General features: G+C 40.3%; 1 protein-coding gene across 2 annotated transcripts in view; it reads right to left on the bottom strand.

Moving 5' to 3' along the window:
* Positions 1–1,265: 1,265 nt before the first annotated feature.
* LOC115574575 (beta-taxilin-like) overlaps positions 1,266–11,258 on the bottom strand; it is an 11,822-nt gene continuing 1,829 nt past the window's right edge. Inside the window, exons 2-11 of one of the 2 annotated variants that reach the window (XM_030406200.1) lie at positions 9,366–9,591; positions 9,188–9,260; positions 8,690–8,775; positions 8,346–8,483; positions 7,921–8,115; positions 7,302–7,421; positions 5,999–6,073; positions 4,138–4,230; positions 3,747–3,842; positions 1,266–2,664 (exon numbers count right to left, since the gene is read on the bottom strand). In XM_030406200.1, coding sequence (XP_030262060.1) covers positions 1,723–2,664; positions 3,747–3,842; positions 4,138–4,230; positions 5,999–6,073; positions 7,302–7,421; positions 7,921–8,115; positions 8,346–8,483; positions 8,690–8,775; positions 9,188–9,260; positions 9,366–9,581 — 2,034 coding nt within the window. In that variant the 5' untranslated portion in view covers positions 9,582–9,591 and the 3' untranslated portion in view covers positions 1,266–1,722. Of the gene's footprint in view, positions 2,665–3,746; positions 3,843–4,137; positions 4,231–5,998; positions 6,074–6,120; positions 6,196–7,301; positions 7,422–7,920; positions 8,116–8,345; positions 8,484–8,689; positions 8,776–9,187; positions 9,261–9,365; positions 9,592–11,258 lie in introns of both variants that reach the window. The other variant, XM_030406198.1, reaches the window with a different exon arrangement.

Raw genomic sequence — 11,258 nt, 5'->3', positions numbered from 1 at the left:
TTATTGAGCAAATTTTGGCTTGAAATGTTGTTGGCATATTTTATATAAGTCTCTTAACAACACATTAAAACATTGTCTGAATTTTTTAACTGTATTTTAGCATAGTATATAAGTGTTTAAAAATGTCCTCTGTATTGGACATTTGTAGTTATTTCCTCCACTTTGTAATGTGTTTCGAATGAAAAGAAAGGGAGTCATTCTCAGAAGCACCTTGGTTGCCATCAAGGTTCAGTTTCACATGTATGGCATTCCAATGTCCACTGTAGTGGACTGTTACTAGAGGGTCGTAACATGGACATATGATATCGCAAAAATAAAAGCTTTTTTTTCAAAGAAAATGTTTTCAGTATTCTAATTACCTTACAAAGATTGGGGAATTAAAAAAAAAATGTGATTGGACAATATTTTTTTTCCTGGTAGTCAGGAGGATATGGGTGAATACTACCATTGTGGCTGTTTAAGTTGCTGTAAGTTAATGATAAAAATAAAGCTGATTCATCATTAAATGTGTCCACAAAGCTTGAAATTGTTCAGAAATTCCCTGAAAATCAATGGGAAACCTCCGGACCTGCATCACATAGCACAGATATGATATGAAGAATACTGTCTCCATCTAGTGGCTGTGCAACTGTACTGCAGTCTGAATGTAATAACAGACAAGTGTAAAACCATTCACCTGTACGTGCAAACAGCTCCATCTAGTGGAGATAATATTGTACTGGATTATCAGGAATATATTGCCAAGCTTTTGACAGTAACAGATCTTCTATAGATTTTCTTTCTGGTGATCCATTCTCTAAGTCTGATCTAAGTTATTCTTTATCTATGATTTGGAGAGAAAAAAAAGTTCTTCCAATTTCCTTTATTTTATTTTCATTTTATTGTCATGTGTGAAATCAAGTGAAAGAATCTTTTTTTTCCCAGGAGATTTTTTTTTTTTTTTCCCAGCAGAGAGGGTGATCTGTGAAACTGAGTAATAAAATGCTCTCAGTTTTACACATGATTAACAAATTCCACATGATTACATATGGTAGAAGGATTACCTCTCCCAGGTGTGTTTTGCAAGTCTTTCCCCCCCCCGAGTCATAGAGCTATGAGGTTACAAAAATTTGATTGTTGGGTTGCAGTGATGGTCCTGCAGCAACACTGATCATGTACAACAAAGCCATATCAGATCGCGCATCATTAAGGGTCCTCAGTATGAAACATGTTCATATATTATATCATTCTTTATGATCAAAATAAAATAACACTTGCCAAAAAAGTAAAATTGTCAAAACCTCTTTATTGGAGTTACTGTAATGCTTCATGGTTTGACTCCATAGATACAACCAATGACTAGTTTTTCGGCATTTTGAACACTTTTACTCAGTACGACACTTTTGTTGAAACAAGAGTTTTCTGGCAGAAACTTTTAGTGTTATTACTCGTTCATTTAGACTTAATATACTTCATGGAGGCTTTTCATTCCCACCCTGAGACCAAACCCCGTATTCATTCAGAAGTTTAAACTGGAAAATACAGTTGCTTTATTTGTCCATCCTCATCTGGTAACGCCGAATCTTGAGGAAACAATACTGCAAACTTCAGCTGCACCAGTTGGAAGAAACTAAAGATTTAAACCGTTACAAAAGGCAAAAAAACCTCCACATAGTTTCAGCTACACAACCACACGCACTATTCTCAAATAACACCGCACACACCTCCTGCGCCTCCTCAACTTTAGCTCGCATTCTTGGCGGTCCTCTTCTTCTTCTTCTTTGGTGCTTGCTTCTTAGAAGAGTTGGCATTGGAGGAGGCGGTGGTTTCAGGCGAGTTTGCAGATTCTGTCTTGGTTGGAGCTTCTTCTGGTGCTTGTGCTGGTTCAGCCTGGACCTTCTCTTCTTCCACTGGGATCACTGGTTTGACCTCACCGGTCTTGACCGATATCTCAGCCTCTGCTGCTTCTGTCTTCAGGTCGGTTGGTGGACTGGTCTCGACTCTCTCAGGCTGTGATGCTGCTTCAGCAGGTTGCTGCTGGATCTCCTCAGCTGGTTTCACTGGTTCCACCTCTTTTTTCTCCACCTGGGGATGAACTTGCACTGCTTCTTGTTTTGTGTTTGCGGGCATCATTTCAGAAGTGTTCTCCACAGGTGTTGGAACTTCTGGTGGTGACATGGCTGGCTTTGGGAGAACTGGTTCTGCTGCCTCTGATTTTACTTCCACAACCTGCTCGGGGACTGAAACCACCTCCTTCTTGACCTTGGTTTTGGTTGTGAACTGGCCAAATGCAGAAGCCATCAAATCTTCTTCAGTGTCTAAATCATCCTTATCCTTTTCATCGTCGTTGTCACTGGTGGTAGCAAACAAGGAGTCGGCAAACTCCTGCAGCTTGGTCTGCTGCTCCCTCAGACGGCTCATGTCCTCTGTTAGGACCGGGTCGTCCTCCTGGATCTCCTGGAGCTCCCCAGGGGTCAGCTGGCCCTTATCAGAACCTTCAGCGTCAGGGACATCATCAGGGTTAGAGCTGCCAAACACCTTTGCTGGGATGCTGGAGTTGGCGGTGCGGACTTGCTTGATCTTGGCATAGAGGACGACCCTCTCCTTTTGGAGGATATTACACAACTTCTCCAGCTTCTGAATCTTCAGGACGAACAGATCGTACTCTCTGGCTTTGTCTGCTCTCTGGAAGACACGGAGGAGGGACAGAGAACATGAGAATAAAACTAGAAGAGTATGACAAATGTTGGTATTTGTCTTTCAAACACGATAATGTACATTTATCATCTTCTCCAAAAACAACAAACAGGAATAACTATGCTGGTGCATTCAGGTGCATGCCTTAAAATCAGAACTTTTGCCACCAAGTTTTTCAAAAAACTGTTGTTTTTTTTTTTTCTCATATGACTTGGTTGAAATAGATAACCCCGCACAATGAATTTATTAAAGAAGCCCTGAGAGGTGAGTGAGAATTTTTCCTTTCTGTCGATCCATTTTCTGTCTGATCTAAATAATTTTCTCTCCTGTGTGTATGACTTGCGATCTGGTGGAAAGTTTTTACCGGGATAATCTTTCTGGGTTTCTCAATATTTTTTCATTTTTTCATTTATGAAAGCAGGTTAAAAAAGGAAATAAAAAAACACGCCAAACAATTCCCCCAGTACCACACACAGATTTGAACTTTTACTTACACAGAAAAAAATGTCTTTGCTTAGTTTCACACATCAAAAAAATTATTTTTCAAATAATTCACCAGATCACAAGTTGTAAACACGAGGGAAAATGATTTTGATCACACTTTTAAAATAGATGAGAAGAAAGAAAAGATTCTCACTCACCCCTCAGGGCTTCCGTGTCTTGTTCTGTCACTACAACTAAATGATATCTCATACATTTTTACATTCAGTGGGCAGGTTTCAAAAACGGTTGTAGAAACATCTTATCCAATTGTTATCAGCAAACCTTTGTAAAACACGTACTAAAATACCCCATACCACCCTAACCTAAACCCCCCCCAGTCACATTAAATTCAGATGCTTTAAACTTGAATCTATTTTGGATGAACAACTCAGTTTAAGTAGTAGAAATTATACATCACTGCTAACTGGAATCGTTTTGTTAATTTTGCTGAAAAAATATTTCTGTCACTTCGCCCACTGCATCACCGTTCAGTCCAGTGGTGCGTTCAGTGTGTTGCTGGGTCAAGCTGTTTCAGTTCGGTATAAGCAGGTTAATCTTAACTCAGCCGCCGACAGCCGTCAACGTACCTCCTCCATCATGTCCGTCAGAGCCTTGTTGCAGTTCTCAAACCTCTGCTTCCACAGATTAGACTCTTTATCCATTTTCTTCATCTTGTCTGACATCTAAGACAGGGAAGAGTTTATAATCACATGACCGCACGGACAACATCAGAAAACCTTTTACATTTACAAAGTGAGACCAAACGCGTGCTGCTGGAGCTGGAAACATGAATTGCTCAAATTGATAGAAAATGAAACTGAAAAATGATTATAATAAAAGGTCTGTTTCATTTTTCATTAAATCATTGTTCCCATGTTCACGTCACATATTTGGATTTGGAGGGTTGTTTTCTCTAAAATATGCAGTCAACATGGTCTGGTTGATAACCATGTATACAGTGTCAGTGGCACCACCTACATTATCCATCTCCTTTTTGAAGCGGGTGTAGATTTCATTGCTTTTCGCCAGAGTCGCCTGAAACTCGTCGAACTTCTGACCGTACAGCGTCAGCTGTTAACAGACGAAAAGACGAGAAAGTCAGACTGAACACACAGACAGACATGAAGGTAATATTCAAGACGGACATCAACCTTCTGGATTTCAGATAACAGCAGAATATCCTCTGTGCACACTTGCTGTTTTGAGTTGATCAATCTTGCTTTTCACGAGGTTTTTCTTCTCCTTCTTTATGTACTGGATTTATTGAAAAATCCTTTAAAAACGTCATCGTTCAAGGAGACAAAACTATAATTCCTAAATGACAGGCCATGACGAGTACATAATTACACATTCAGAGAAGCAGAACATGGTTTTGGCTCTGACTCATGGGAAACATAAGGCACTGGGTAATGACAGGGTCTCCAAGTGATGAATTACAAATTGCACCCGTCGTTAATTACGAGCCTTTCACACCGCTGGAGGCCATTCGTCATTCATACCTGCAGGATTTTGCATTAATGTTACAAAAGAGCGAGTCCAGCCTAATATTCACTTCACCCTCAGCGGTCATCACAAAAATGAACTCATTTTACAGAAAGAAAAAGAGGAAATAGCTGCTTTTTGGTTGGTGAGTCAAGTCATTCAGTCTGGATACAAGGCTGCTTCATCCTGAGGTGAACGGACAGCGATCACACGCTCAAACCAGTTTACATTCTTTATCTGACTGAGAAAGAACTTATAATCAGTTGGTGTGTTTCAGAGCCAGTCTCAAGTCCTTGAAGCGAGTTTTCAATAAATAAAGAGTCAAGATGCAAATTAAGACTCCTTTTCTTTTTTTTTTAAAATCTTTTTAAATTTTAACAGATAAAAACATGAAACTGCAACGTTTTTTCGTTCAAACCTCAACAAGAACGTCTACAGGTTGTCAAGTCTCCTTCCAATTCCAATTCCTTGTTTCTGTGTCTTGCCCTCAGTGATTTCAGGGATTTCACTCGTGTACTTAAAGACCGTCCATCCGTTTTCCACATTAAAGTGTGTCAACAGTTCTTGGGGGTTACTACTGCAATTGTAAAAAAAAAAAAAAAAAAAGAAGAAGAAAGATAGAAAGAGGAAGAGTGGCATGAAGCCTTTTTGTGGCTCCAGAAGAAGCTGCATGTAATCTGATAAACTGCCTCCAGTGATGGCACCCTGCTTAATCTGCATTGTGGGTAGGGGCAGGGTTTGAAAAGCAGTGACTCTACATTACCCACAATGCAACTTAGCCACTGAGTGACATCGCTGGCCAGTTGGTAGTATATTTTTTACATTTCCTTCTTCTTTTTAATGATTTCGAATGTTCTTGACATTGCACCAGTCCATGTAAATGCAGCCGTTTTTTACTTTGGTATTTTTATGGTTTTAACCATCTATTGTTATTTATTTGTATTTAATTGTATTACTTTCTATTTGGTTATTGTTTGTTGTGAAGCACAGTGTAACTCTGGTTTTGAAATAAACCTGTTATTATCATTATCATTATTAGTATAATATATCATTGGATTCAAGATTCAGTATTCTCCCATGCAAGGTTTGTTCCCAGCACAATTTAAAACATCATGTTGAATCAGAATCTTCAAAAATATATCATTTTCCTTTGAACTGAATATATGAACACTTTACAAACTCTTTCCAGTTGGTACGTTACTGCAGTTTGGTCACGTGTTTTGTGAGTAACGTCAGTATTACCGCCGCTGCTAACCATGCTAACGTTCGCCTCAGCCCTGCCGCTGCGCCGCCGTCACCAGGTGTGTGCTACCTGTCCTCCTTGTCAGCATGTTAGTTTTGTCAGTGAAGTATTCACCTGTGCCTGCATCACAGTCCCCTGCTCTCTGAGTGTCTGAGCCTGCAGTTTCCACTCAGCAGCCTGAACCAGTAACTGGTTAGAAGAGAACAGACAGAGACACATTACAGACGTTTCTTTACCTTCTTCTTCATGGCCAGCTCCTGCTCCTTCATAGCGAAGCATTTCTTTGTTTTGTCAATAGCCTCCCTAAGCAACTACGGCAACAGAGACAATACACAGTCAATCTGGGTGACCTTCACAAATAAAGCAGGACTAGTGTGTTAATGAAAAAAAAAAGAAGACTACAACTACTACTGTTAAACAAGCATAAACATGTGTAAACAAAGAATAATCAAATTGCATTTTCAATGGATGTTAATTAACCTTAAGTCAAGACTCTAATTCAAACGTCACATCACAGTTAATTGATTTAAAGGAACAGTGCGGTTCAAAAATGTGAATTCATTCATTATAGCTGGGGCCTTGTTTTAAAATTTAAAAAACCTAAAGTGGCTCCATACAGCTTTGCGTGCACCCCGTCTGAAGTGGGTTTCCTTGGTTGTTGTTTTTTAACATTTCAAAACGAGTCACCAGCTACTTCAGGTGTTTAGGAGAATGCTGCAACGCTGTTTTGCTGTGAAGCTCCAGATGTGAGATAATTACTGGATTGACATTTTTAAGTGAACTGTTCCTTTGAGGCATATTCATAAAATAAAATAAAAACAATGACATGTATCAAAGATCAAACATCAAACGACATGGCATGACAATGGCAGGATGTAAACAAAAAGCTGAAAACAGAATTCTAAAATAGGAAATCTAATGCAATAAATTAGAAAAAAATAGGAAAAATTTATTAATTGATAATAACTGATAAAAAAAAGATCTATTAAATGATGACTGCTACACGAACACAGTTATGGCATACTGCTGTGTTTCATGAAGACATGTCAAAATCATCCTGAAAGGTTTAAAAATGAGAAACCATCCTCCCAAGTCTTATACAGGCGACACGTCCCGCCATTGCACATGGGATGGTGTGATAGGCACCATCCATTGCAGTGTAACAACATTCCAAAGTATTCAGAAACTGTCCGTACGTGGAGCATGGATTCCATCACTTTTTTTTTTATCTGCGATTAAATATTTCAATCTATTGACAGCCCTGATTCTAAAATGTGGAGGACGTAATCTGAATGAAGATTATCGTCAATTTACATCCAGCTCTTTGTACCAAGTCTTCATAATTTGGAGTCATTTTTACACAGGCTGTATGATGACTAAAATAAAAACATCTCATAGTTTTTAAGCTCAAACTCACGTATTCTTTCTCTCTCTTGTGTTTCTCCTCGGCCTCGGCCAGCAGAGCGTTGGCCTGCTGCAGTTTGGCGTCGGTCAGTTTCTGCTGCAGGTCGCGGCGGTTGTTGATCTTCTCCAAACTCTGCAGAGACAAACAATCCCAGCCTCAAACTGTGGCTTTCTTCATCCATCCTTCTGCTGACAGCTTTGTTGATGAATAAATTGTTTGTGATGTTTTCGAAAATTAAAAAAATAAAATATTCATTTGGAATACCCTAATACCCTCATTAACATATTCAAATGAGTTGACTTTTCCAACCAAAATATTCAGTTTATTATCACGGACCAAGAGAACCAGCAATTATTCACATCTGATTAATGATTTATCGAAACGGTTGCAATCATGCATCTGTGTAACAATAATTAAAGGTGCTATATGTAAAAATTGGCCACCTTTTGAATTTATTCTCCCAAAAAGTATGCAACATGTCAGCAGAGAAACTGTTGACTTCTCTTTTCTGTAGCTGCCATTAGCTCTTCTTAACTCTCCTCTTAACTCCAAAAGTTACGTGGAACTCTAAAACGTATGGCTTTTCACGATCTGTAAAGACTTGTTGACCTTTGACCTCTGCCCCTCTCACCTCCTCCCTCAGCTCGCACTGGTTCATGAGACCCTCCAGCTTGTCGGTCAGGTTGGTGTTTTCGTGGCACAGCTTGTCGTTTCTGGCGCTGTGCTGCTCGATCTGGGCCTGGATTTCTGTCAGCTTCATCTGGAAGTGGCCGGCCATCTCTTGCCTCTTCTCCTCATCCTCCCTGCAGCGCTGAAGGGTCTCTCCCTGAAAGGGGGGAGGGGGGGCAGAGAGGGACCAATGGGTGGTGAAAAATAAAGGGTTCCAACGGTGGCTTTGACTTTGTTTTGCACTTTATTTTTGAAGTGACAGATTGGCTTAATGGAAAAAGTAAAAAGTCAATGACCAGTATTTGTCTCAAATATGTAATTCATTTGACACATTTTTACGCAGCACATACAGTAGCTACTAAGGCACCTTCAGCTCCACCTACATACCCTCAGTGTGTCGTAGTATCCCTGCAGCTCTCTGCACAGAGTCTCCAGTTTGCTGCGGGCTGCGATGCTGCGCTGACTTTCAGCCTGCAGTTGCTGCAGGACACACAGCTTCTTCTCATCACTGTGCCGCAAGGCTGCCTGCACACACACACACACACACACACACACGCACACACACAGGTGGAAGATGAGCAGCTTGTTTTTGCTGCCCTGTTATGTCTGTAATGATATCACATGACTAACATATCATATTAACTGGGTAAAAGATGTCGTCTCAGACACAGACACACTGTGAATGTCAGAGCTGTAAGTGTCTCCATATGTGAGGGAAAACACATTCTCACCAGTTCAGCGTGTTTCCTGACCAGCTCCTTCAGTTTCTTTTCTGGAGAAGAGATCTTTTTCAGACTCTGCATGATCAGAGACTCTTCTGTACAGAGACACAGACGAAGAAGAAGAGCAGCGAGTTTATTTGATCACAGATTAACAGTGGTGGAGCACAGTACTCAGATCGTAATACACTCAGAGTACCCAGAGTAACATCACAGTAAAATGACTCATTCAGCCTTGTTTATTGACACTGTTGATGAGTGCTGCCTGTCAACAATTACATCTTTTCATGTCATCAGATCATTTTTGACTGTCTTTTTTCAATTGTGCACTGTGATTGAGTAATCATATTGTATAGCGCATAACATGTCACGGGTAGCATGTTGTTTGATGCGACTGATACTTTTGCTGAAAGATACATTTAAAATGATGCGCAGTTCTTTAGGTTCTGGTGAATGACTTCTGTCCAAAAAATGATTTCTCTTTTAAACATTAGCATCTCGTTGTCTCACCTTTCTCCATGGCAACTGCGATGTCATCCTTTGCCTCCTTCTTTGTCTTTTCTGACTCCATCTCCACCAGACTCTGATCACATCACACATATGAGGCATTGTTTACGTTCCCACATGTCCACAGAAGTGAAGCATTATTTTAAATATTGTTTTTATGTGTAAATGAGGTCCCTGTCACCTGTTTGTCCAGCGCGCTGGCTGCAGAGCCGTAGGTGCTGATGATGTCCTCCAGCCGCCTGTTGAACTCTTCTATCGGGTTGATGGAGGAGGAGCCACAGTCTGCAGGAGGAGCAGCTTCACAATCAGTGTCCGGAGAGGAGGAGGAGGAGGAGGAGGAAGCCATGTCCGACTGGGGCGGTACCAACACCTCAGTTGCTTTCACTGATGTCTCCATCCTCAGAGCTCTGGGAGGAACAGATGGACAGAAGGTTTATGCCGTTTTTATACAGATAACATTGCTGTCATTAACATGTGCTGTCCCTGAGAAATGTACTTGATAAATAAATGAAGAAACAAAGAGTCTAATGGGTAGTTTGTTAAATGTACCTCCATCATTACACCTGCCACCAGTCTACAGTTTGCTTCTGACAAGGTGGAAGTTTAATCTGCTTTAAAGTTGCTGGAGTCCTTCAGCTATCTCTCAGGACATCTTTTTACCTTGTTATTACTCATCAATTCTCCTATTCTTGTATATTTTTAAACTTTAATAGTTCCTGTTCAGTTCAGAGTGGAAGGAAAAGGGAGACATTATTTGAACACCATCTAATAAAGTTCTTATTTCGTCTTCTATGTTCTCTCGCTCTCTTTTTGTTCTGAAAGAAAATTGTGCAAACTGTACTTTGGCTTTAGAAACGAATGAATGATTTGTCTTTTAGCTCATAAACACGGTGTAGTTGTCAGTACAAGAACTAGTGCTGAAAACTGCAACTGTTCAGAAGGAAAGCCACACAAGCCTGGAAGAGGTGGACGCATTTGTGCAAGCCGAAAATGCTGGTAATGGACAAATGCAAGGATACTGACGCGTGGGATATGTTGTATTGTAATTCAACTTTATCCTTGATATTACAACTTTTTTCTTGAAGTGCATAATGAAAAAAAAAACTTGGCTGTAATACTCTTCCAAAGTACACCAAACTAAAAAAACAAACTCTCGTTGTTTTTAATGACTGAATAAACTGACCTTCTGTTTTGCTTTGTTTATATGTGGCGGACCCTGCCACCTTTCTAGCTCCAAACAGTGTTCTGGGACCTTAGTTTCCTCTAAGAACAGGAATATTTTAATGGAATAAATACATGTCTCTGAGTTTGTATCATTACCTCATTAATATTGTAGTCAGTAAGTAAATAGTCAAGAGGCCTTTTCAGACAGAGATTCCTCCAAAATGCAGAAACAAAGGCTAGCCTCTACGCCGCCTTTGTTTGTTCACACTGAGCCAAACCAAGCCGCTGCAGTGTGTCACTTCATACAGCATGCTGGCGTGGCGGTACCAGACAGGTGTGACTGCACACATCATACCGTTGAGATCTATGTGTTTATCTAATGTGTCTCCACCTGTTAAATGTCTCAGCAAACTGTTTCTAATCATATGGATGCTGTTATAAAGTGTTGTCATTGAGATCCTGACCCACCATGCATCGTGGAAAGTGACAAAGAGAAGTTTTTTGCCCTGAATGGCATCACATAATCATAGTAAATAGTGGACCCTGTCTGACTCTCACTCCTGGAGAGGGAGGCTGTTTTCCAGGGGGAAGACTGTCCCTGTGATTTTTCCTCACCAAATTTGGTGTTTTTTTTTCTATATATGTTGCTACAGACAGCAGCTACAACAACACAATACATTAGTTTAAGTTTAAGATTTTTGTTCAAAATCGCGGCATATAATCATTGTCAGCAAAAAGCAAGAGCTGCCTGGCTCTCGCGTTTTCAGGCAGATAGGTGATGAAGAGTCGGTGGAACAGACAGGATGACAGACGCTTTTCGTATAAATTCAGTATTTTTTTTCCTCGTGAAAGACGCTAAAGGCCCGGCCTGCTACCACATTACTGTTGTTTGGTCCTGCAACGTTGCTGT

The sequence above is a fragment of the Sparus aurata genome, chromosome 22 (assembly GCF_900880675.1).
Source record: "Sparus aurata chromosome 22, fSpaAur1.1, whole genome shotgun sequence".
Lineage (NCBI taxonomy): Eukaryota > Metazoa > Chordata > Actinopteri > Spariformes > Sparidae > Sparus > Sparus aurata.
Note: the sequence above shows the minus strand (reverse complement) of the source record. Positions and strands in the feature narration are given on the sequence as shown.